The sequence below is a fragment of the Dermacentor silvarum genome, chromosome 3 (assembly GCF_013339745.2).
Source record: "Dermacentor silvarum isolate Dsil-2018 chromosome 3, BIME_Dsil_1.4, whole genome shotgun sequence".
Classification (NCBI taxonomy): Eukaryota; Metazoa; Arthropoda; class Arachnida; order Ixodida; family Ixodidae; genus Dermacentor; species Dermacentor silvarum.
The window spans coordinates 208,145,348-208,172,224 of NC_051156.1; the positions used below are offsets into that span (position 1 = coordinate 208,145,348).

Consider the following 26,877-nt stretch of genomic DNA (forward strand, 5'->3'; position numbering starts at 1 on the left):
TTTCACCAACTTTTCTACGAAAGAAAAGAAAAAGAGAAACGTAAAGTAGTGTTAAGAGAATAAAACGTGTTTACCGAGGACTGTCGGCGCACCAGAGCACAGCTGTTTTAACTATTTTACTTGTTCTTCTAGTGCCTAAACTACGTTAAGGCATGTGGCACCATCTATGGGATAAGCAAATCACTATACTGCAGCCTTCGAGATTTGCTCGCACCACAGCGCAAACTGCAATCTTAGAGGACTTGTTACTGTGGCTGTAATCCGTACGATGGCAGCACAATGCAGGGAGTTTTATTTGTTTTGCAAATTTTGCTTGGTTTTGCGTCGCACTTCAGCGTCCGTAGTGGTTGTAGAATGGTAGAGTAGCAGGTGTCGTTGAGTAAACTCCCCTGTGCGCGCGATGTTTACTACGCGTAGTACGACGGAAACCTTTTGAGCGGCTTCTGTAACATTTCTTCTCGTCAGATGTCTGTCACAGAGAACCAAGTAGCTGTAGGTATGCCACTCTTCAAGAAGTCCAAGGAGTCCGACGATCATCGAACCAAGTTGCAGAGAAAACTGTATATCGCCCAGGAAAGTCCGGACAACACTTTCGATTTATCGGAGTGCGCACTCAGTGACGTGCCGTCTGGTGTGTTTTCCAAGTGCCGTGTGTTTCGCAAGACGACCTTGATACTGCGAAACAACAAACTGACTTCAATTAGTGGAGGAGGTTCACTAAAGGACCTTTGTGACATCACAGTGCTAGACTTGGAAAGCAACCTCTTGGCGAAAGTACCCGACGAGTTCGGTTTCCTTCGCAGCTTGGTTGTGCTCAATCTAAAGGGCAACGCCCTCAAGAAATTGCCTGGAAGTTTTGCAAACTTGACGAGTTTGCAGTCGTTGAACCTTAGCAACAACAAGTTCAAGGATTTTCCGTTACCGATTCTCCGACTACGAAAACTTCAGCACTTAGATATAGCACAAAATGCCATCACCAGACTGCCGAACAACTTCTTCGAACTGCGGTCACTGCGTTCGTTCGTCTTGGACAGCTGCAACTTCACCTTTCCCGACGCCGAGGTTTGCGGGCAGCCACTCGAATCTCTCATGCTGCATTTGTGCAATCTTGCAGGCGTCGAATATGTCCCGCCAGTTGATGAACCCGACACGAACGACTGCAAAGGCGACGCCGCAGCAACCACGCCGTTCATTGGGGTTGACCTGGAAGACCAGTACAAGCAGTTCGAAGAGCGGAGGGAAAGGCGCCTCCAAGAGCTGTTACAAATGGAAGAGGAGCTACGGGACAGCGCAATGAACCATGCAGCAGTCTCGGAAATCACGAGAAAACGCAAACAAGAGCTGCTGCTTGAAATAGCACGGGAACAGGACACCTTGGAAGACGCCATTTTAGATGTACAAAGCAGGAAAGATTTGGAGAAGCAAAAGCTTGTATCGCTATTGCTGCACTTGGAACACCACTCGGCTGAGCTTATTCATCAAATCTCCAATGATATTAGGTCGAAGAATTCTGAGGTGCTGGCACGTACTTTGGAACAGGAACAATTGGAAATGAAGGAACTCTTCAATATGCAACAGCAAGAAATGGACGCTTCTCGACGCAAGGAGGTCCTGCGTTCAATGGCAGAAATGCTCCACCAGGAAGAACAGCAACAGCTCTATAGACAAACCAAAGACAGCATTATTAAAGGCATCCAGGAAGAAGAAGCAGCTTGTGATGAGCTGCTGAGAGGTGCTGTATTCTCTAAAACGAAGCAACAGGATGAAACCATTAGTCGCATTATCAATGAAGAGAGATATCAAATGGAGGCCTTCAAAGCACTTCAATTGAGGAATGATTACACGCATTGTCACCTAATGCAGCAAATCACACTGATTGAGAAAGAGTTGAAGAGATTAACAAATGTTGAGTTGAAGAAACGGGATTTCAAGGTTATGTCTGACCTCAACGTCCTTTCAAATCATCGTGTTGAACTTGCGTCTCTTCTTTCGCAGTTGCTTGATGAAAAAGCTGCACGGGAGAAGCAACTGCAAGATCAACTAAAGACCATAGAAACTTACAGAAGGCAAGAAATGAATGATTTTTGGTTGATACAATACCAGAAGCTCCTCGACAGGAAACCACAAGATATATGTTACTTGGATGAGCAGCTGGACTCACGCATTCGCGACATCCTGCTTTTGGCCAACGCGTCACACTATGCTACACTTTTTGCAAGCAAGAATGTTGACTGGGAGGACTTTGTCCAGCTGGAGTGGAAAGACTTCAGGAGTTTGGGAATTAACTCTGACACTGTTATACAGATGCTGCTGTCCGCAAAGGAGCAGTATCTTGATGAAAACCCAGCTGCAAAGCCAAGCGCACCTCCTCCAGAACAATCACCACTTGATGAAAAAGTTGCTGCTGATGCCGGCTCTTCAATGTTGCAAGTGCGTAACCTAAGGCTTTGGTGTAGCTCGGAGTGTGTAATTTGCTTTGAGGTGACAAGGCTGCTCATATTTGTGCCATGTGGCCATGTCTGCTGTTGTGAACAGTGCAGTGTGGGAGTGAACCAGTGTCCTCTGTGCAGAGCGGACGTCGAGGGCAAATTGTCAGCTACATAACTGGCTGTGTGCAAATGCGTGTTCTTTTTCTTATTATTTTTTTTGCATATCACTGCTAAGCCTAGTCTTTTCTTAAAGCATGAGGTTGTGCAATTTTTTTGACAGCAGCATTGTTATGGTGATTGCACTTATGATATATTTGCTCTCAGACTACCTCCCACTGTCAGAACAATTCCACGTGTTACATCTGGCATGCTTTTTTCCCATTTATTGACAAAGGAGAATGTGCTTTTATATTTCTGCATTACTGACAAAGCTGAATTGATCACTTGAATGTGTTGTGCAAGCATGCTTAGTCGGCTCATGTTTATTCAAACTCCTAGGAACCACAAGTCTTGCAAAACAATGCAAGAACTATGTACTAGGGTGAGTGACCGACTACTGCTGGGTTGGATGGTGCAGAGGAGAGAGAATTACTCTATATGCATATTCAGTTATATTGGAGCTTGGATCGGGTCACTGAGATGGTGGTGTCTTCCGTAGCCACACCTGGCAACATGCAGAGCAGCTTTAAGATCAAACTTGGGTGCACTTTCACCGTGCATGTCTTAGGATGCCGCCTGATTAGCCATTTCTCATCATGTTGCCCTTCCCTAGTAAGCCAAACTGTTGCCCAGAAGCCTTGATCAAATTACGCGAATTTTAAATGCACTGATACTTAATTGAATCAACCTAAATATTGAAATTTGTTTGAATCAGCTAACGTTTTTTGAATTGCCAGAGTTTCAATAACCTTGAGCCGGCTGTGTATGCTGACACATTTGGCATTGTTTTAAAGGGCCTAGTCATGTTCCAACATTTTACTGACACTGCTAGTATGCATTAAACGCTACAAATATGCTGACACTACAAACATGCATTAAACAATGCCTGTTGTGCTAACATTTGCAAAAGAGGAAAAAAAGCAGCTTTGCTAGTGTGACAAGTGTGTTAACTTGCCACTATGCTGTCACTTTTGGCAGTTATAGCTTGAGCATTGCATAGTGTGATTAGAAATGAACAAAACTGTGATGTCTAAGTGCCACTCCTGTCACACAACTGCTTTAATTGCTCATTGAAGCCACTTTTCACTAAGATGTTGAACTTGACTAACGTATGCCACTGCCACATAATCTGCTGGATGGATGGCCGTTATGAATGTCTACTTCGAAATGACGTGGTGGCAGATTCCACCAAACTTGGATCTTTTTACCATTTTGCTACACCTTGTCAATACCCTTATGATTGACTGTTCATGGTAACAGGCCGTAAAATTATTACATACATTTACTTGAAGATTCGACCAAGTTATCAGATGTACAATGAGCAGTGTAGCTGCGCCCAGACTAGTAGCTTGTAGATTATGACTGCACCTTTGGCCACAAAGAAAAGGCTAATGTCAAGCATTGTTTTAGAAAACAGAAATGTCATTTTATGCTATCCTCATAGAAATGAACTTTGCATGCACTCAATTTGTATCCCAGTGCGACTGTATCTCATTAGGTGAGCGTTCAACAGTCACACACAAGTATGACTGTAAGTACATACTGCAGGGGCCGTATTCTGAAACGTTTGCCTAGGCGAAATTTCTTTTTTTCGCTTTCAGGCGTGCGCCGATTGGCTGTTTTAGCAAAATTGGATGAGCTGATTGGGTGGTTGAGCCCGACGTCATTCAATTTTGCTCAACCAGCCAATCAGCACGCACGGTGATTTCGCCTAGGCGAAATTTCGCCTAGGCGAACGTTTCAGAATACGGCCCCAGTTGGAGTAAAATTTTAAGGGGGTTGTTCTTCAGCTTTATATAGCATGACTTTGAAAATAGCCACTGTCAGCTCTCGGCCCTACAGGACGATGGTGGCCATCTTTGAAGGTTCTCATGCTACATAAACTTTTTTTTTTTAATTCCCCGACTATCATCGATGCTTAAAGGGGCCCAGAAACATACCTCTTTAAAACATGAGCAACACGCTGCAATGAGTGCTATGGCTTTCAAGGAATATACAAGCCCTGAAAAGAAGTTTTTAAAAAGGACCGAATATGAAAGGAGATATGAAGAGTGCAATGTCTATGTACTTTCCCCTTTACCTAGCAAGTCATTGGTTCCTTTCGTCTGACAAGGCGCCAATAGCCATCATATGCCTATCACTCCTTTCATTTTTATTGCCTTGGTGCACTTATGGTAACCTTTTGACGTCGGTGTCTGACAGAGGTACCAGAGAGTGACAAAGGAGTGATGACAGGATTGGCGGGATGGGTTGACAACTGTATCTTCCTGTTTCCTGAACAGTCTGGAGACGTGTGAATGTGTACACAAGTAATTTGTCGTCGGGAACAATCGCCAAATGGCTGGCACCTATGGGCTGCTGTCACGTTATGGCAGCTGGCTTGAATTGGAAAAACAGCAAAGGCGAAGTCTGCCCACTAACCCACTGTGGCCACTGTAACATCATTGCTGACACTGAAAAGGGTGAAAAAAAGTGGAGGGTTTCAAAAGCTGCATGAGAGATCAAGCAGATTGTAGGTTCCCTACTGCATACAGGGGAATAAAATTTGGCCCAAGAGTTCATGGCAGCATTGTCTGCAGATTGGGGACATTTTCTTACTGCGTTCAAAAAATGTTTCAGGGCCCCCTTAGTGTCCCCATCCCAGCCACTTGAAACAATTTAAAGGAGCTTATGTGGAAAGGTCGAGGATATGTTCAACCTCGTAATCCTTCACCTAGTAGTGGCTCAGAATTACAGCACTTATTTTTCTAGTCTTAGATCTGACATTGCAGAAAAGTTCATAATTATATAATTGTCTGGTTGGTCCACGACTTCGACCGTAAAATAGCCCTCAAAACACATTGTGGGGTTGCTACCAGATTTCATGCATCATGCATGAAATCAGCCAACACAGGCGAGCCACTCGTAGCAGGCCGGTCTATTTGCTTCATCAAAGTTTACCAAAGCTAGTGTATATTCAATGGCACTGCAGTCAGCAAACTAATTCAATTTTAGTATACAAAGTCTACATAGACCTGACTTTTGTCAATTTTCTATTGTTAAAATTTCTGCCTAATTCAATTGTGGGAAAGGGTCCTGGCATGTGTTCATACATTTCTACGCAGGATAAAGCCTGTTAATTCGATGTTTAATCCAGACAAGATTTGACAGAGTTCTAGCTTGTCCTTACACAGTGTCGAACATGGTGCCCGTGGTCGAAGGCCTCCCTAAAGACAGGGCAGCGCCAACATATGAAAAATTGGCTTAGTAAATACCAGTAATTGGAATGGTGCTTAATAATCAAATTTTTGGTATGTGAGAAACCGCCGTGCAGTCTTGGGGTCCCTTCAACCACTGGCGCCATGTTGCAGCTCCTATTGCATGCGACTGTGCATTGCCTTATGGTGCAGTTCTGTGTCATCTAGAAATGCAGAAAGCATAGTACTCATTTGCACAAGTTGTAAATTGTCAGCCATCAAATTGCCAGCCGTTATTACTACAATGCACCATTGAGGACGTAAGAAAAATAGCACATGAAATGTCATGCAACATAGCGCTGCCTAGGAGAACAGTAAATTAACGTTGACTAGGAGAACAGTGAACTGGGCAAGTTGGTATTTGTTCATTTTTTATACAGGACAAAGACTACAGGTGGCACAGAAATGACAGGACCACCTGCTGGTCTAGCAGCTTTGTAACGTCTGGTCTTCTGCGCTGTAGAAGTAGTAGCACTGTTTTCCGGTGACTATTTGCTTTTTAAGCTACTTTTGTAGTTTCTCAATAGTTGTACATGTATGATTGCTTGAAATTGTATTTGTGCATGTTCCTGTGCAAGTCTGAATTTGCAAGTAAAGACAACACAGTGTTTCATTTATTTGTGCCCTTGTGCTGTACATGCCCCGTGGTGCGCTTCATATCTTCTATAACACAAGAGACGATCTCATTTCTGCAAGGTCACCTGTACCGGATCCATTTTCTAGTGTAAGTCCCTGACTGTGTGAAGCATTGTTTCGAGCGAATGAAAGTGCAGCAAGGTAAAGATTTCAAATCCACACTTCATTTGGCATTCTCATAACCTGAACCAATTCTAGATGTCTAGCAAAGGCTGCTGTAATTATGAATGGCTCAACGAGCTTTGAAACTGCTTGTGTGACAAGGGTGTAAATTATATGTGTTCATGACTCTTCAGCACCTGCAATGAACCCGTAGTCCAACTTTCATACGTGGATTGTTTCATCTAGATGCAGTCTGTCTTATAGCACCACTTTGTTCCCATTTATCATTGAGTCACGGATGGTCTTTGGTGGCACTGTAAAAGGTGCCATGTAGAACAAACCAGAACAAAGAAACTACTGAATTGTGTATAGTCCACTTCGTTAAGTATGTATAAATATGTTTCGAAGCCACTCTGTGGAGGACGGGAATCGTCACTGTTACTTGTGGCAGAGATCCAAAGCTCAAGAGAATGAGGAGCATCGTTTCTCTTTCATCTGTTGTTTGCCGAAGCTTCCACATGTAGCCCTGCTACATGGACGTGACAAAGGATATAGGTGATGCAGAAAGTGATTTTGAAACTCCTGATGGAGACTAACAAGTTGGGGATATCTACAGTGGGTGTGATTACATTTGGCCTACTTGCCATTAAAGTTGATTTTACTTCTGTGATTTCAATTATGTTTTTATGAGTTATGTTGATACTATTGCTTGGGTGTGTACACTTCCTGTTATAAACATAGGAGGTAGTTTGTTTAATTACTGTATTGTGCGATATTTAATGTCACGTCTTCTAAGACTGCGGAGCATGGTTGTAACAAAAGTTCTTGAAAACTGCAGAAAAGGTTTTTTCTCTACACATTTGGCTGTACTACCATCTGTGCCACCATCGTTGATAGTGATATAGCAAGTACATAGGAGGAAACATGATAATGAAAGAATTTCCACAGTGATTGCTCTCCTGTTTGTGCTACTTGACACTTGTCCTGGCTGTTTTATGGCAATCCCTTATGAGTTGCTCTGACAGAGTTACAGGTGTGACAGATAGTATTGCAATCACAAATGCACTCTTTGAGGGTACACAGTGCTAATCTACTTATCACAATACCATGCATAATGCTACATCAGCTACAATTATGACAAATAACTTATACCAATGAGTGAGATTTATACTTTTGACTTCTCTAATGGCTCCACACAAAATTAAGGCATATGCAGCGATGCGATTATTGCATGCTCGGCCTGAATATGACATCCAAACATTCGCAAAGGTAGTTCCTGCAATAGTTGTGCCCTCGGCGAAACAAAATTACCAGTCACCATGAAGTGCAGTTCAACTGGATTGTTTACAGATGGACTGCTAAGTGCTCTGCACTATCTGGCCTGATATCATGCAGTCTGTGAAGCTTTCATCACCTAATTATGTGTCATGTGACTGGCTGTTCAACGCATGATGCAAAGCTACACTTCTTGTAGAAGCAAGATGTGGGTTTAAACAGCCTCATAGCGCTAAATACTCAATTCACACAAAAACAAAATTTTTTTGCTATTTAATGTTTACGATATGATTCGTTCAGTGCTGAAGTGTAGGTTCGGGCCTATAGTCCTAGAGCTATGCCGTATAAAAATGCGCACTATTTGATGCGGCACCATCCATGTTGAGACTGCTGAAGAATATGAACATTCTGCCCAAGCACATGTAACACTATTCTTCAGTGATAAATTTAAGTTCAATTCAAACATAGTGACTACCATTTACAACACTCAAGTTCTCTTGCTGTGTGGACGTTGTTCGAGTGGATTGCACTGTAGTTTTTTGAAGCCTGCTACTTATGCACCAGGTTTTTGTAGACTGAGCAGACGTTGCATGCGCAACTGAAATGCAGGTGTGTGCAGCGATTCTCATACTTGCTTGTGTTTGACTGTGAAGGTTCAGAATGTACAAGCGCTTGCTGCAATTTTGTACTGCAGGCACATGTTATTATACCTCATGCTAATATTGAAAATCCTGAATTTGCTTGCTTACTGTCAGCCAGCATGTCGACATAGTTACTCCTAAGATGGTGCTTGCAACCGTTGCCTTATAAAATTTACTGAACAAAGCGATGTGAACAAGCTGATTACTTGGAGCATGTTTGTTAGATACATAGAGCACAAGATTGCAATAATTTGATTATGCTATGCACAATGTTGCTTTGCAATCGTGCATGGCTTCCCTAATAATGCAACAAGCCTTTTTGAACATGTTACATTTGTATACAGCTTTCGATACCTCTCTGCAAGCTGTGAATTTTCAGCAATGTTTACAAATTATATTGTTGATGCAATGCTCATGTGTTTCAATAAAGCTGAGAATATACAAACACATTTATGATTGACCTGATTAAGTGGGCTTTACAGAGTACTGTTTTACAACAAACTTTACCTGGTTCCTGCAGAAAATTGTGTGGTTTCTGCAATTGGTACAGAATGAAATGCATGTGGTCATTTATAATTCCTGTTATTCTTCTATGCTGGCAAAAAGCTCTGACAACCTAAATGCTTTACTTAACCTTGTGGTAAGAGAATAGCTAGCACTAAAGTGTACAGCCAACATATCACCACTAATGACGTCCAGACGATGAAGGCCACGGAAATGTTGCAGGAAAGTGGAGAACTGGGTATAGTTGGTACTTATATGGATACATAGTTGGAGATGTTGATAAGGAATCTCATCTGGGGTCATGGCAATTTACGGCGAGTAAAGAAAACAAGGACACCTGTCAGCAGTGTCAAAAGGAATCGATAATGCCCCTATCGGCTCTTTCCTGTTTTTCAGTTCTTTGCAATATCTCATGCTCTCTATGGTATGTCATTGAATGAAGGAACTGTCATTGAATGGTAAAGTTACCATAGCTAGGTTTGCTTTAATATTTTAATAGTACCACATTCACTGGCAGATGAGAAAAATAATATACAGCAAAAAAACTTGTGAAGCACAGTATCTCGTGACTGGCCAAGTTTGTGAGCGATACATGTGGCACATTGTGCCTGAATTAATGTGTTTGCAATAAAGAAGAGGGGTGGCTAGAGGAGAAAAGGAAGGAAATATAACACAAAAATGACATCGAGTTTTTGTTTAGCTGTGCTGCATGTTGAGAGATGGGTGCCCAATGTGCACAGGAGGCTGTTTTACATCATTTCAATTTCCAGAATCTCTGATGCTCATGGTAAATTTGGCTGGTTACTTTCAAGTACTTGGAACACATTTGTCCAATTCATCCCAGAACACTTGGAGGTGCTCTCACGTTCAAGCACAAAGCAAAAATGTTATCCAACAAAATTCTGGTTGGGTGGCTCCTCTGACTGTTCTCTGGGCACGCTGCAAACGAAGTCTTAGCACTGCAAAGCCGTGGAATGTAACATCAGAGTAAATACTGATTCTTGCTTGATAAAGATGTAATGTTTTGAAGACGATAGCTGCATTACCAGCGTGTTTTGTCACGGTTCCCAAGATCGTAATGTTGACATTGCAATGATAAAATTAATGTAAAACATTTTACGAAGGCTGTGTAGCTTGTATTGAACCTGCAACTTTCACTTTTATGACTGATGTTTCAACAAACTGCATCACCAGGATAGGATGCTGGCAAAGGAGCATTTCACCACTTGTAACTGAGCAAGTTGATTCATAGTTGTCGTGCTCTTACCTGTCTTTTGGTTTCTTCACATCATTTTGGCAACCGTACAGTACTGCTACAAGCAGTCGGCACTGCATGAAGTATTTCGCTGCAGTAAAAGTTGGACAAAGTTAGGTTGAGTCTCACACTACACGTGAGAACGGTGGTGCAGCAAAGTAGTCGAAAAATGTTCAAACTCTTACAACAAAGAAAGACAGCGCATTTTTCCACAACCATTTATTTCCCGAAATATCCATAGACACATCTGTCCAGCAAAGTTTAACAAATACCTCCTTAGTTTTCTAAAACAACCTGCCATAGTCTTGGACCAGCATGAGCAATCACTTAAATACGTGGTCACCGTCAAAAGTAAGCACAACTGAAGGACCAAATGCTGAGCATTTGTTCTAGTTATGGATTTTCGCAGCTCCACCAGCTAGCGTACACGGGGTTTTGGCCAAGGATGCACAAGAAAAAAAGAAAAGGCAACATTACCAGACCACTTAAATACAATACAGAAGATAAAATGAAGTAGACATCTATACAACGGTGTTGACACCTTCCAAATTTCAGCAACTTCGAAACTTGCATTACATTTGTTATGAATGCCAAAAATGCCTTTCAAGCAGCAAGCAGTGGTAAATAGGCCAATGGCTAAAAATCCTGAAAGCCCGAAACACTATGTGTTACTACAAGACAAATTCGAAGCTAAAGCACAGCACTATGACGGTATGATTTGCCTTTTAATTTTCCAGTGACAAGCATGGTGAAATTATTCCACAAAAGCTAATTCTCAATGAAGAAGCAGATAACATCAGCATATATGCAGGTGTTTGAACGCAACAGGGGAATCGAGCACACTAGAAGAGCCAGCATGGGACATTTCAATTTCACTAACTCAACAACGAATGACACTGTATGAAACAGTGAATACACCAGGCTGGATTTCCCCCAATCTCCAACAGAGGGTAAAAAAGAGTACGTACACACAGAGAAGAAACTGCTCTGGTCTGTAAAAAGCACTTCTTAAAGCTAAACTAATTGTGGAACATATCTGTTTTTGTATCTCACTGCAACTCTACAATCAGATAAATACTTTGCATCTGTATGTGTCATTCAGTGGATCATAGCTTTGATACTAATGATGTCAGATAAGCAGTTTCGTAGCACAAATATGCAGCATGCAGAAATTGTCTGCAATCCCAAGGCATTTTGTCTACAATAGGATTGGCAGTATAAATGTCTACAACAATGCTTACCCCTGAGCTCAAACCTTATAGCAAATATACACTATACACACACACTTTGAGATGTCTTGGTCTCCTGTGACACGTTGCAAAAAACTGTGCATTAAAATCTTCAAGCAATGGGGCCCCCACGAGAGTTCACATCGGAGAGAAATACCACTGCACACGTAAAAACAACACCCTCGAGCAAAAATAAATATGGCTATAAATAGAAAACAACGAATAAAAACAGCGCATTTACTGTCTGGAACCACAACCATAAAACTAATGAAAAGAATGCAGACTACATGGACGAAAGAGCGTTACAAGGCAGGCACCACAATCAGCGTGGTGGTAGGAAATGTGAATGCTAACTTAATGTAGATTTAAATGAAAGAAACAATGTAAAACAATGCAGCCATGCAATTCCTATGCTCACAACTAAAATTGGGCACAAGAAGGAGAGTATGGAAAGTCACCTGTGAACATGACGCCTTCGTATCAGGAACAGTGTGAATGACAGTGAACTTGCCATAGCAAGAAAGAGTTCCATGCGAGACAGAAATGCTTAGAACAATCTCAATGAAAAAAAAAGGAAGGGGCAAAAGAAAATGGGAGACTTGTTTGGAAAGCATCTTACATGTGTGACATGACCCTGAGTACATGGCTTTGATGTGGTTCCAACAATTTTTTCACTCACAGAGAGCCAGGTTAATAACAAACCTAAAAATACGACTATTTCATATAGCGCGAGAGGAAATGGCACTAGTAATAAGAAACAAAAATCTGCACAGATGACACACACTTTGCAAAAATATTTCAATGCCAAGAAAGGTCAAAGAAATTGCCAAAATGTAGACCAAAGTATGCATGTACTTACATAGCTAGAACATAAACATATTTGCAAGAGCCACAAACAAATTGAAAAACAAACCTTTTACAGATGCCCCACATTGGGGTGTTGTCAACTCACTGTTAACACTCAGTATCTCTTGTACATTCAAAAGTCCTTGAAGCACATGAAACAGCTGTAATATGAACACCTAGACACCATGCAAGTTTATCAAAAAATCCCAATACCGCAAGGGCGTGACATGTTCTTGTTCATTCATACATTTCAAGACAGAATGAATAGATGTGATATGCGAGGTCCTGATCCCGAATGCTCACAAAGCGAGGCAACAATATTAGCACATGAATCAGAAGCTCCTCTGGTGCTTCTTTTACAGACAAGTGCTAGGTGGGACACCATGGCATGTAAACAAAAGATAACACAGCCGGCACTGCCTCATGTAAGAGCTTTGATATGCTTCTCTTTCACTTGAATCTTATCATGTTCTATTGGCTACATAACAAGCAGAACAACAGAAAAACAGAAAAGAAAATATTATCATGAAGGAGGGTGAAAAGGGAGAGAGAGAGAGGAAAGGACACCAAGAATAGAAATGTCATTCTCTATTTCGAGACGGTAATGTTTGTCTAGGTGTTCCATGTAGTTAATAGACTGCCTGTAATCATGCAACATTAGGGGGAAAAAAAAAAATCTCATACCTATCCAGCCATGCCGCAATATTGATGCACCGACATCAAATTGTAGCTAAAGCCTTCTTATTGCAGATGATGCAATAAAATTTTTAACATAAACTGCAGTTTCTCGTTGTAGCGCACAATGGTGCTTTTTCACACAACAGCAAGTTCTGAAAAGAAGGTTCCTTCTGCGTCTAGGACTACAAAGTGGGGAGTTGCTGCAGACTCAAAAATACCAGTACCCTCTCCAGTGCGGAACTGCAAAAATGCAAACCACTTCAAAAAAAAAAAAAAAAATGTAGACACATCTCAGGTAATAATGGTAAGAGCATGATTCGGTTATTTATCAACCCTGTGCAAGACAGAAGCAAAAATGTAAACAGTATGGTAACAAAACAAAAAAGGCAACAAGATATTGACAAATTAAAAACAACAAAAAGGCTTGCTCAATAACGTTATAGTAAATACAAACAATGCCAACAAAATGATACGCTAGAGGTTAAAACAATACTGATGTGCAGTTCACTCCAAGAGGCTAATGAGATGTCTTCGTGATTGTACATTTATTTCTATCAAAGGATGAAGAGGACGAACCAGGCTGTTGAGAAGAAGGAATAAAAAAAAAAAGATTATGGGGTATTATGTGCCAAAACCACGATCTGATTAAGACGCATGCTGCAGTAGGAGACTCGATTAATTTTGACTTCTGTGTTTTTTTCAGTGTGCACGGGTGTTTTTGAATTTCCCTCGGGCCCAATTGAAGTGCGGCTTCCGTGGCCAGGATAGAACCCACGACCTAAATCTCAGCAGCACAGCACCGTGAATTGTCTTTCCATGCAGAATTTTAAAAAAGTTGGGCAAAATTTTCAGAAAATAGAATGCGAATACTTGACCCTAACCATAAATCGGCAACGTTTCCTCCTCTTCTCCCCTCTCTTTTCGGATAGAACCTAGACCATCTCTTGATAGCAAGAGAAAAAAAAAAAAGTGCCATGAAAAATGAAGGCTTGTAAGGCAAACAGACATTTTTGTTTAGGCAAGCTGTACAGCAGTAGATTCAAGCTCAATTAATGTCCGAAAAAAATGTGTAGTAAAGCCAGCTGTCGGATGTCACTGTGCCTAAGATTTTTGAGTTTGCCACCAGCCAGATGTCCCTTACATTGAATGCAGCTGGAGATACAAAAGGACTTACAGCAGGAAATCGCTCCTGGAGAAACATCTTCAAAGGAAAAAGAAACGCATGCAGGCGGTAAGCTTGAAGCCTCTGCTATACAGCATGCAGCAAACATAGTGTTGGTGTCATCATGATACAACAAGGCTGCAGACTTGGCAAAAAAAGGAACATGTGTGCATTTATCGAACACAGCTCAGGAGTTGTTATACCTGACATTAAAAGATTGAAATTGAAAGAAGCATTGCCTCACATTGACGAAACCAAACTAGCATAACTGGTTATGTTACAAGAAATCTAAATGCTTAAGATTTCTGGCAGACTAACATGACAGCAATGCAGTTTTTTCGATGTCCTCCAGATAGAGTTATATGCTAACTTTAAAGAACCTGTCACCAGAAATCACGTAAGCCATTTAAGAGTGAGGGAAAGACAGGTTTCTAATGCAGTCATTGTTGCATTTAAAGTGTGCTCCTTCAACAACAGAACTATTTATGAATTGTGAATTTATACAACATGTAATGATATCTAACCAAGCTTGGTCGTGCTAATTTTACTTACACATGCTGCTCGAGGTACTACAGAAATGTTGGCAGATCATGGTTCCTATTTTAATGCTTGCAACAGCTTAGATTCAAGGTGTGCCCTAATGGCTGGAATGCAAAATGGCTGAGCAGCTGTGCTCCCTTCAAACACAGCGTACTTTAGTGCATCTCAAAAATGATGCAAGCAAGATAACATGTGACTACCACTGACGCATGTTCTCTATTTTCCCTAAGACATTGACATGAGTGCATATATACTAACTTCGCCCCTGGTAGCTACAAAATCGATTATCTGCTGACAAAACAAGGACACACAGACACACTTTGATATAGCATGAATGCACAGCAAGCATGCAGACCCAACTGCGCACAATAAAGTACAAAATAAAAACCATGTAATGAAGGGCATTAACTTTGAGACACACACACACACACATGCATGGAGGCCTTTAAATGCACCACTCAGATGCCAACTTCAGAGGTTACTACATCTTGCTGTATGCGCATAAAACCGACCTGCACGCGCACCCCTGGAAGACTGTGCTCTCCTCTCATCAAAAACGTGAAATATACGAGCAAGGAGTTGGAGAGGAGCTGCTGACACTGGAAGCAAAATCAGCAGGTCGGCATGTATAGGGCATTCATACAAGGGCTGCTCATTTCAAGCATGGCAACATCAAGGAAGCTTTCGCATTGATTTATATGGCCCGAAAGCCTGAATACAGCAGAACGTAGCTGACAGGCATTCAGCGGTAGCTGTACTCTCTAATGATCTCTTTGTAGCGATACTTTGATTCTTGTGCAACACACCATCTAGTGCAATGTCTACTTACACCAGCAGGCATTTGCCGAAGTTTTACCCCTGCTGCCAGGGCTAACAATGCACTCAACACCTAAGTGATGCGATTATAATGTTATACACACATTTTGTTTCTCACTTCTGCCAGATGGCACACACTGAAAATGATACAACTCCCAAAGAAATACATGTTGACCAGTACCTCAGTTGCAGCCCCCCTTCTCTTGACGTTAAACATTTTGCCGGAATTACCAGTCTTACTGTTGCATGTGTGGGTCCACCCAAAATTGAATCCTGTTTTGCATGTTCGTGCATTTAAACAATCTATCATGCTGCTATGATTGATTTGTGGGGATTCATGTCCCAAAGCAACACAACAGCTACTGAGGCTGTGAGAGGTGTCGTAATGGAGGGCCCAAGATTATTTTTCATTACCTGAAGTTACTGGACGTGTTGCGCCCAAGGTACTACCGCACCTAGGGTGCAGTACCTCTAAGAGTATCTTTGCATTCTGCCGTAATCAAAATGTGGCCACCACAGCCATGAATTGAACCAGTGACCTCATGCTAAGCAGAATGGTATTGCCACTCAGCCATTGCAATAGGTACCTCCCAAATAATAATTAAGAGTTTGACAGAAACTCATCTAACAAGCATTGCTTTTGTCAATTGTGAACAAAGGACCCGTACGGCCCCCAGAATATTAAGTTTTAGTCCCTTTTTTGCGAAGTGTTTTATTTCATCAACGGGTACCTGCCTTGCCACAGCTGAAATGTCCAAGAAGCATGTGATTTAACAGCTTGGTTATTAAACAAACTGAAGTAGTGGGAGAGTTCATTCCTAAGTCAGCTGTACCATCACCTCGTTGCCAGCACAAGCATATGTGACACTGCTTTGCTGTCAAAAACAGCATTTCTGTCAATTAAATCTTGGCTTAATCAAATTAAGAACCTGTCATCTTTCACATAAGCGCATATCAAGATTTTGAAAGACGTGCTTCTTTCATGGTCCCATAAAAAATGTGTGAGCAATGTTCTACGTTGTAGGCTGTCTCTACCAACACTGTTTCTTTCTCCCCATAACAAAGCTTCAGAGGTTAAAAAGAAGGTTGTTTCTCCTAAAGCAAAATGTTGGACTGTACAATACATATTTCCTTGTTTTAATTTTGTTTTTCTAAAGAGGGCCTTCCAACACAAGCTGAGCTTATGTGTTTTGTCTATTGGTTGCATAGAGTGGGGTGTGAGAGAGGTTTCAATGCTTCTCACTCACACTGATATTGAAGAATCATACATTACCTTTTAACCTAATGACAATGTAACCAAGGACGAAACTTGTACAGAGCATTACATACATTGATGAGCCATTGCATGTGTGATTAACTACACAGCACAATCTATAACAAGATCCATGACCATCAATGTCCACATAATTTTGCAGGTGTACCGCTCCTGCAAGTCTCACTACAAAACCAATTCAACAGTGAACATCATAAGCTGCCTGCAAAGCATTCGATGAAGTAGCTGACTCATTCAATTTAAAAAGACAAGTGCAGTTTCTTAGTTTTAAGGCCGCATCAGCACTCCACGCAACCAGATGGTTTCCACAAAGAGCTAGTTTCCATGTGCTGTCGACGCTTGTCTATGGATTCCAAACTGCCTCTGCTAAATCTATAGCCATGGATGTATAGTCTAGAGATAGCTTTCTGCCGCCTCATGATGAAACATGAACAGCTTTCATTACAATAACAGGTACACATACGACGGAAGGCAATAGTTTCCACAGAAGCACCACATACATCTTGGCGAATCGAATGGAGTCAGCAGTTCATCAAGGAATGAGCCAAAGCACGGAAGAGAAAGAAATGCAAGGTAGGAATGATCGGCAAAGTTGGTGACTGCACCACTGGAGACATGCAACTATGTTACACAGTGTGGAAAAAAAACAACAAAAAAACATCCTTGGGCCTGAGAGAGGTGCGAGGAAGCCCAGTGCACTGCTTTATGCCAGAAGCTCACTGTGGACAATTTCTCATGATAACAACAAGCAGAGCACATTGCCAATTGTACTGGCTTGGACAGTGGGTGAAACTTGTCACAAATCAGACAACCGATTGCGAAGCCTTCAATGAAGCCCCTCATCAACAGGACATGGCAAGGAAAGCAGAGCCAGGAAAATTAAGCTAAACAAGGGGCCATGGGGTCTTTGCAGCAGCAAGCTGCAAGTTCACGACGCATTCTACATACAAGACAATGGGCTCCTCTTTGTGCTGTGTCATGCATGTGACATGCTGCTTTTGACAAATTCATAATGGCCGCAATGTAAATTGGCAATGGGGATGAGGAAGACTAAGTTTCATAGGTGATGAGGGTGTAAACTGGAGAGAGAGAAAAAAAAAAAAGATGTATTTGTGCGTACTCTACGAATGAGCAAAATACTGCCCAGTGCTTGGTACATAGAACAGATACTTTATATTTTCTTTACGACCCATTATTTTGTAGCAGAGATTACCTCAAGATTTTTTTTCTATCTTTCCACGACACGGCGGTGAGGCTAGGCCTCCCCGTCCCTACGTGGGAGCGGCCCGCGATCCTCCCCCTATAAAATAGGGGCGGAATCCTTCAGGACCTCAATAAAGTTCTTTATCTATCTATCTATCTATCTATCTATTTCAGCACAAGTAATTCAAAACCAACTGAGAGCACAATGTTCCCTTTGTCAAAAAACGTTTCAGGCCCCCTCTATTACCAAAGGTGGCAACAGATTCCTTTTCTGGCTGATAAGCAAAACAGCATAAATATTGCAGTATCAGAATGTTGCACAGAGAATGGATTAGTTATTGGCCATGAAAGGTGGCCCTTCATGAAGTCTTCTACAAATTATGACAATGATGCCTTTGTCTGATGTAGCTAGTGCACGAGAAATGAACAGCCCTGTTCAACTTTACCGCACTGCAGTGCTGTGCCTAGTGCACAAGCCCCACTTCTATAAGAACACCACGTCAGGAGTAACAACCTGTAAGCAACAATGAATAAATAAATAACACGGCAGTAGGACTGGCTCTTGCAAAGCATTCATGCAAGATGCTGATGCCACCTTGCATGTTAGTACTGTCAGCATAAGGTGAAGACAAGCATGACAGTTAATGGCCACTGAAGACATCATGAACCGTTATGAGCAACTGCAGCTGCGCCTTCCAAGATTCAAACGTAAAGGTCTAGTGCATCAAGGCACTGATGCACTAGCAAGTCCATCAATGAAAATGCATCAAGGCATTAGCCATATGAAGTGCCTTTCAAGTGCCAAGCTGGCATCATGCCACTTGGGCGGCATGCATGACATATACCAAGATGTAAGTTCTCTCTATAAAGAGCGAAGCTCAAAGCTCCAGTTTCACTGAGCTATGGTCGCCACAATCACGACAGTGACATGGTTAAATGAAAGCACGCTGTTATCAAAGCATCCTGAATTGCCAAAGATGATAATATTACGCGCAAATTTATTTAAGCTATTACAAGCAGATGATCTAAATGATCGTCTCTGACCGCCTCTAGCTCTTAAAGAACCCTTTACCAGGCACTAAATAAATTTTGCTTGTACAATGGGAGTTGTAAACTGGCATCTAGGGAGCATTGCAATTTTTCAAATTGGCTCACTATTAGAAGAGATAGGAGAAATTGAAATATCACGATGACATGCTGCCGAGAATTGAAATTGCACTGCCAGCACAAAGACTCTCTCCCTTAGCCACAACTAGCATTCACAAGCAATATTCCTTTCCTGCCTTCTCCCATATCAGAGCTGAAGGACTATGTTACGTTATCACAAGTCCCACTTCCTATTAATGTGACACCCCTTTGCCGGGAAGTGAGGCATACTCAAAGTAAAGGTGCGCAGGCTACCATTTCAATTTTCAGCTGTATTTGTGGCGGACAACGTTGTATATTACCTTGCAGACACAATTGTCGACGCTTAGTCTATGCATCGCACTTTTGTGTTTCCAACGGTTAAACCTGGTGAGGGGGCTCTTTAAGAGAATGTAGGTTAGCCAAGGCATTCCATCATCCCTACACAAAAGCTGGTATATAAGAGCTTGCACTAACAATAACACAAGACAATAAATATTCAGTCTGTCCATAAAACAAAATTTATAAGACGACCAACTAGGCATTTGAGTTCATGCAGCACTTATTGTAATAGAAACAATCAACCTGTCTTGTTGCATTAGGCTCCTGATGGACGTGCTTGCTAAATATTTTCATTGTGTGCGACCAATCTTCTCTTGCCAGCGAGTAAAACTGCCTTGTCCCAATCCTCGTGAACTTTTGCAGCTTTGATTCTCTCCATTACAATGCTTTAAATATATGCTGCAGAAAAGAAAATGAAGAAGGCAACAAGCATTAAAGAGATTTAAATATCTACAGTGGCCAATTCCCGTCTTTAGGCTTATAACCTCAGCCGTCTTCTTCCCATCCTGCCATGACTGCTGGCCATCAAACAATCTTGCATCAATTGCTATAGCAACAGCCTCGAGGCCAGTAGTACAATGATGAAAGACAATGGCATTTCATTGTGCCCACATGATCACCAAACTACGCTTCGAGTGCACGTTTGAGACATGTACATATGTATATATACACACACTAGAACCCATGTGGACACTTCGTGGCGAGAGCATACCTTGGTGATTACTCTCACTAATGACAAGTGTGAAATAGCCACTAGTGAGTCGAATAGTGAATGGCGCTTGGCTGGGGCAAAGTACTATATAAAAATGCACCGGAAAATTCTTCAAATTTGCAATCTGACACATGCAGGAATGCGCTAATGCTCAATCCAGGAACATTGGAACAACATTCTGCTCACATTCCAACAAAATGACCACAATCCGTGTCTTCCTCGTCAGATATACCTAAATCTATATATGGCTGATGAACTGGTTCAGCTGAACTGAGTACATTCCACAAAGACATTTTACTAGGTTAATTTCTAATGATGGTTTAGTAAAGCCAAGGTAATAAAGCTTTTGGAACACTCACACTTCTGATTGCAGATTACCTTATTGTAATATGACAAGATTGACACGGCGTGCATGCACTGAAACATACTAAGGCTTCCCAGAGATGTGTTTGGCATTGCTCTAGTGTATTCGCAAAGCTTTTACATTGCAGGAAGGCAATGTAATATCGTAAAAACTAAGGATGAGGAAACTTGACAAAGAAACTTCAAACTGTTTCAAGAGCCTTATGGCTTGTATAACATAGTCAAAAAGTGAGAGAGAACACTTTCATTTAAGGTGAGTACAACTTATTTAAGAACACTGCCGTTGGGCTTACACTAAGGCATGAATTAGGGCTTGTGATCCGTATGCTTTGAATGACGAATGCACACAATGCACAAAAAAGAAAAAAAAAATATGCGCTAATATGCGAAAAGTGTCTCAGGTAGTCGGCTGTTCCCGAGCCAGTGTCAAAGAGTGAGTCAAATAGTGAGTCGAAACTGCCATGTCTAACTTGTGCATGTTTCTACAAATAATCAGTGTCTCCCGTACATCAATACCATAACTACTATTGCTAATTATTATTTGCTTGCTTCAGGATGCTTTTGGATCGAGCAACCGAAGTGTGAAAAATTTCTATTACTGCAGGCCGAGCAGCAAGAAAGCTAATAAAAAAGTGAACAAAATTTCTTTTCGCACACTTTTCCCAATAGCAATTTCCCAACAAGGATAACTTCCTTGAAGAACAGATGCCTTACACAAATCACGAGCAGCATGAGCTACTGTTACTTTTGCCAGCACTAACCATTCCTCAACTATTCAACCACAGTTCACCCAAACCAACAAATGCATCACACAATATAATGGAAGGCAGCCAACAACATTCTGTTTTAGCATAAAGCAAATGAGTGCTGTTCTCGTGCTGTATGTCCAGTCAATTTGTAATGAAAGATGAATTCCAGTGGTCAATCTAGAGCACAATTTTTTTTTTTTGCTGCATAGCGAAGCTATTCTTTTTGCTTAATTACAAGTAGGATTGCATTTTCCACTGGTCATTTCAGATCAACTCACTCCAAGACGGATTGCTCCCTCTTGATGTTGACACGTAATATAGTTTAAAAAAAAGGGGGGAGGGGGATAATGGTTGTGTGACAGCTGCCAATTTGAGGCAGCGCAGAGCTTCTTGTGCTCCACTTGCAGATTTTAACTTGAAAATAAGAGATTGATCAGTGTGCTTACTGAATGATTCAGGTAGCTCCTCCAGAATGACCAGTGGAATTCACTATATAAGAAAGCCTGCATGAATGATGCTGAACTACTCTTGACAACATTCCGATGATAGTTGACAACATCTGTATGACATCCATCGAAAGGCAGTGTCGATTTCCATGATATCACATTTCAAATCCTTATCTTCGCAGGATCAGAAATTATGTGGAAACCATGACCATTGCTTTGCTCACATTCGATTCTGTTAAACATCGGCCTAAGTTTCTTTAGCCAGAGTCAAGGCAACTGACCATGACTATCAGCAATGTAAAACTAATTGCAGGTGCTCCTCGAAGACCTGTCAAGTTCACACTCGTGGCAGGATCGTTGTCACACCCGTTCAGTTATGTGGTGCCCTAAAGCCTTTCATGTACTGAATCCACCTATCGGCTGTAGTCTTGAAGATGGGATCATCATCTATGGTCGCCAAGTAGAGCAACTGGTTGATGTGCGTTGTATGATAGTCCCAACGAGCGAGATTTGGCGCGATGCCCAGCGAAAAGTGTCTCAGGTCGTAGGCTGTTCCCGAGCCAGTGTCAAACAGTGGCAGCATTCGCTTCAATGAAACCATCCCATCAAGGAAAAGCTTTTCCGCGTCCCTACACTGCTCCAATAAACCCGCCCCATCCCCACAAGTTGACTTGACATCATAGAGCCCGAAGAGCGAGTATATAAAGCCATTCAACACAAACGAACTGGGTACAGTGGGGTACTCTTCGTACCACACAAACTTGCCGAGGAAAGTCGTCATGACCCCGTGGGTCTCGGCACGCACTTTGAATGGCGCTGTGGCACGCAGGGCAGTGTCCAGATATCGCCTCTGCCCCGTTGTCAAGTAGGCACGTGTCAGCACCGACATGGCCTGGCCTTGGGCCATAGCTGAATACCAGCCAGGTTCTAGCTCCAGCATGCCGTTGGAGAGGCGGCGTGTCACCTGAATCGGCCAACCACCCGTGTCATCTTGGTGTCGCACAAGCCACTCAGCCGAATCAAAGAAGTGGGCCTCATGTGCACTGGTGGTCAGAGTGAGGTTGTCGACGAGGCCATAGCCCCTGAGAACAATGCTGTGAACACGAAGGTTGCGAGGCCGAGTGGCCATCTTTCGTTGCCCAAAGCTGAGCCCTTTGACCAGGTCAACGGCCAAGTCTCGAGTCAGGTGCATCCAGGAGCGCTGTGTGCCGATCCCATAATAGACGTCAGTGGTCATCCACGGCTAGGTGAGTGTCGGTCATGATGTAGTGGACGCCATACAGGGATGGCTTGTCGGTGCTGCCGGCAGTGAGGACTACACTGAGGCTGCCATTGAGAATGACCCTAAGGTCAACCAACAGGGTGAGATTGTAGCACTCTTGCTTGAGTGCAAAGGCCACTCCTTGGTCCTGGGCTGTGCCTGCGTGATTATCAAGCAAGAAATTGCTTTCTGAATTGGTAGACACAATATAACAGTACAATTTTTTGCTGTATACTTGTGTAGCGCAACAAAGTTCATGTAGGTAGCTTTATATGAGCATTAGCACAGTAAAAGATTATAAAACCAACACCACAGACAGCGAAGTCAGAATTTTTTTTACATATCTTAAAGATATTGATATTTATGAAATATTTATAGCTTTTTGTTTTTCCACAATGAGTGAAGTGGTCACTGCTGCAACAACTGGAGGAATCATTTATGCAGAAATTTCCAAGAGGAACAATGCAATGTGCTTGTGCTTGAGTATTTTCGTAAACCGAAACGTTTCTCATACTTATTTATGCAGTTTCAAAAATGTGTGACATCTGCTGATACCATGCTCAGCCTCATTCCCTTGTGCGTTGAGTGCCTTGCCATTCTCCATGGTCATTAATGAAAGAATACAAAGAAGCACAACATCCCTGTGCCCATCGATGGCCTGCCAAAAAGGAACCACACACATCTTAGTGCGCAGGCGTTCAAGTTTGTAAACGAGGCTGTATAAGTGAGAGAGGTGCCAACTTTAATTAGAAACTAGAGATGCTAGCCAAGCTGAAAGCCAGGCATGCTTCTCCACATGTTGCATCAGAGACGAGATGATTCACACCGTGGAGTACTAAACACACAACCGTACGGATGCATAGTTTAATGTTACTGCAGAACACAAGTAGTAGGAAGTGAAAGCATCAAAACAAAACAAGAAACAATAATATGAGCACCAACAGAACTAAATTTTTCTCATGTCCATTCAAAAAGCTGAGCAAACAGCAAGTGTTTAGGAGTTGCCAAGCAAAGTGGCAACATTTCCCCTTCCTGCATCAAAAACACCATTGTCAAGGCAACATGCTCAATATTCTTTTGGTATTTTAGTTTAGAATGAAGGCCAATCAACCAGAAGGGAAGACAATGGCATTAGCAATGCAATTTACAAATGCAATTTACACATCACAATGTTATCCGCATATATTTGTAGAGGCTGGAAATGGAAATACCAAGTTGAGTTGTGAGGCTGTGGAGATATCCAGCACAAATGGTTTCCAGCAGAACGAAAGGACACGGACAGAAAGGGAAGACACACTTTCTGTCCGTTCGTTCTGCTGGAAACCAATTGTGCTATGTGCAACCAACGAGCTCAGGCAAGCACTATTCTGGAGATATCCAGATTTTTCTCAGATCTTGTGGTCCGTAAAAGTTTTTTGGTCGACTGTACAAATTTCAATAAAATGCAGCACACAACACTGATCGTACCTCTTCTGACACACACTAAGTAGACTTTTTTCCCCTTGATGAAGTTAGCACATAATGCCCAATATTGTGACTAAAAGGAAGATGAAATAACGGCAATAAATCAGCTTAGACTGGTGGAACAATAACTTCCTCAGTTTATTCTTAGGTTCATTTAGAAAGCACTGCATTCCTTTTTTGTAAATAAACCATTGCATGACAAGAAGAAGACATCCTATCAAAATCCATGACCATAAAAAGCTGGTGCAAGAAGTTGAAAGGGGCATCATCACTCATTTTTGTGCACTGTACGGCTTACCAAGTCTCTACTCAGGGTATGAGAAACCTGTTTAGTACTTTTAAAATGTATGCTGATTCAGGTCAACTTGATATCCTTCTTTAGTATCCCTTTAATATTATTCCACTGCTGCAAAACAAAATGCAGAAGTAACAAGTTGCTTCCTGTCAAGCTCTCATGGCTTAATAAAAACCAGAAAGTAGAAGTCTTACCACTGGTTCGAAACTCGAAGACATGCCCCTCAGTTTCGTCATCACGGAGCCTCGAGTAGCTTGCCTTCAGCCTAGAGGAGGCAACCCAGGAGCCATGCTGGCTGCGCACGCCATTCTCGAGAAGAGCCACGGATGGCGGTGGCTCCGTCAAGTTCTTGCTGAAGTGGCTCAACCCAAACTGTGCAATCTGTACAGGGTAGAAATGGCCCTTGGAGTCCCACTGCGTTGAGATGGGTACACCTGCGCAGAATGCAAGGGACTCGTGAAAAACTGCATCACTTGTTTTGTGCGACGAGCTTCCTCTGTGACTTCCAATAGGAAAGAAGATTATAAGGACGGGAACAAACAGCGCTTGGACGGGACGAAGTGAGTATTGTAGACAAGGCTCCGAGTCTGTCATACTCACTTTGTCCCGTCCAAGCGCTGTTTGTTCCCATACTAATGATGTACCAACCAGCCCAGACCAGCACACTCAACCCCTGAAGTGTTTTATTTTTTTGAAGATTTCCTAACCAAAAATTGCATTTTTTTTATTGCTGATTTTGAATCATATTGTACTGAAAAGCAACTACTCGATGTTGAAAAAATATTTGCACCACATACTAAGTCAAATCAACACAATAACGTTTATTTCTAACGTTACAAAGAAAACCAGCTGCTTATTGCTAATAAAGAATACAAACCACTGCTTCCGGGACTTGTGAACTACTCCCTGCAATAGTAGGAGTGTAAGGAACATTCACATCTCTTCCTTTGTCACTGGTACCCATTTTTTGAGGTGGGAGTGTTCACTGGGATGAGAGCATTTTAGCTTTTCAGTCACGTTGCATTTGGTTTCATTGACTACTAGTGTAATCAGTTCATCGTCAAGAAACTGCTGTATGTGCTCCAGACGGTCATCTGGTGATATCAAATTGAAAGTCTTGCCTGGAACGGCCAAAAATGGAAACCGAGGAGGCTTCGCGCCAGGATTGTTGACATTAAGCTGCACCCACTGACGGGCACTCCCAATGTTCGCTTCTGAGATGTTCTCATCATCACCAGAAGAACCGCTCAATTCAGCGCCATAACTGTCTTCACTTCCGGACACAAGATAAGCATTGGTATCCGAATCATCTTTATTGGAAGAAGATGACGAAGATGAAAAGCTTCTTTTTCGGGTTGACGGGCCAGCTATGCATGTGTTGGGCTAGCTATGCATGACCAAGCAGCCACGTAGTTGAACCACTTGGTCATTTGCTGCATAAAGATGTTCCACTCAACTGGGATGTGGCCGCTGAGAACAGTTTCAAGTAGGTGAAAGAGTATCTTCATGATGCGCCCATTTTATCACTGTTTGACCCAACCCTTCCTATTGTGGTAGCCACAGATGCCTCTGATTACGGGCTTGGCACTATCTTGCAACAGCCCGATGGAGAAAACACTCGAACTATTCAATTTACATCTCATTCTCTCTCTCCAGCTGAGTGCAGGTACTCCACTGACAAAAAAGAAGTTATGGCTTGTCTATGGGCTTGTGAAAAGTGGCATGTCTACCTCTGGGGAAGAAACGCTGATCACTGATCACCAGGCACTGGCTACACTTTTGTCTGAGAGGGACTCTGGGAGGAAACCACTAAGAATAGGTCGGTGGACAGCTCGTCTTCTCAATTACACATTTACCTTCCAGTATCGCAAAGGCGAGCAGAATAAGGTTACAGATGCCCTATCTCGCAACCCCCTTGATACCTCTGAACCTTCCTTTGCTTTTGAGGAAGATTAGTAGTCACCCAGGTTGAGGCCATGATATCTAAGACTGAAGTACAACAGGCCACGGTGTGTAACCCATTCCTGACACAAGTTATGGACCATACCATGAATAGCTGGCCTCCAAAGAACCAACTTACTAAGGAGCTGCATCCATACTACGAGGCCAGGAACGAACTATCGGTGGTGGATAGTA

General features: G+C 42.2%; 2 protein-coding genes across 2 annotated transcripts in view; one reads left to right on the plus strand and one right to left on the minus strand.

The window, feature by feature from the left end:
- Nucleotides 1-312: 312 nt before the first annotated feature.
- On the plus strand, nucleotides 313-8,923 carry LOC119446556 (E3 ubiquitin-protein ligase LRSAM1). Its single transcript, XM_037711019.2, has one exon. The coding sequence runs from the start codon at nucleotides 466-468 to the stop codon at nucleotides 2,602-2,604; it is 2,139 nt and encodes a 712-aa protein (XP_037566947.1). The 5' UTR covers nucleotides 313-465; the 3' UTR covers nucleotides 2,605-8,923.
- Nucleotides 8,924-10,438: 1,515 nt separating this feature from the next.
- LOC119446560 (D-glucuronyl C5-epimerase-like) overlaps nucleotides 10,439-26,877 on the minus strand; it is a 63,958-nt gene continuing 47,519 nt past the window's right edge. Inside the window, 3 exon segments of the mRNA XM_049664213.1 lie at nucleotides 10,439-22,949; nucleotides 22,951-23,141; nucleotides 24,936-25,175. Coding sequence (XP_049520170.1) covers nucleotides 22,092-22,949; nucleotides 22,951-23,141; nucleotides 24,936-25,175 — 1,289 coding nt within the window. The 3' untranslated portion in view covers nucleotides 10,439-22,091.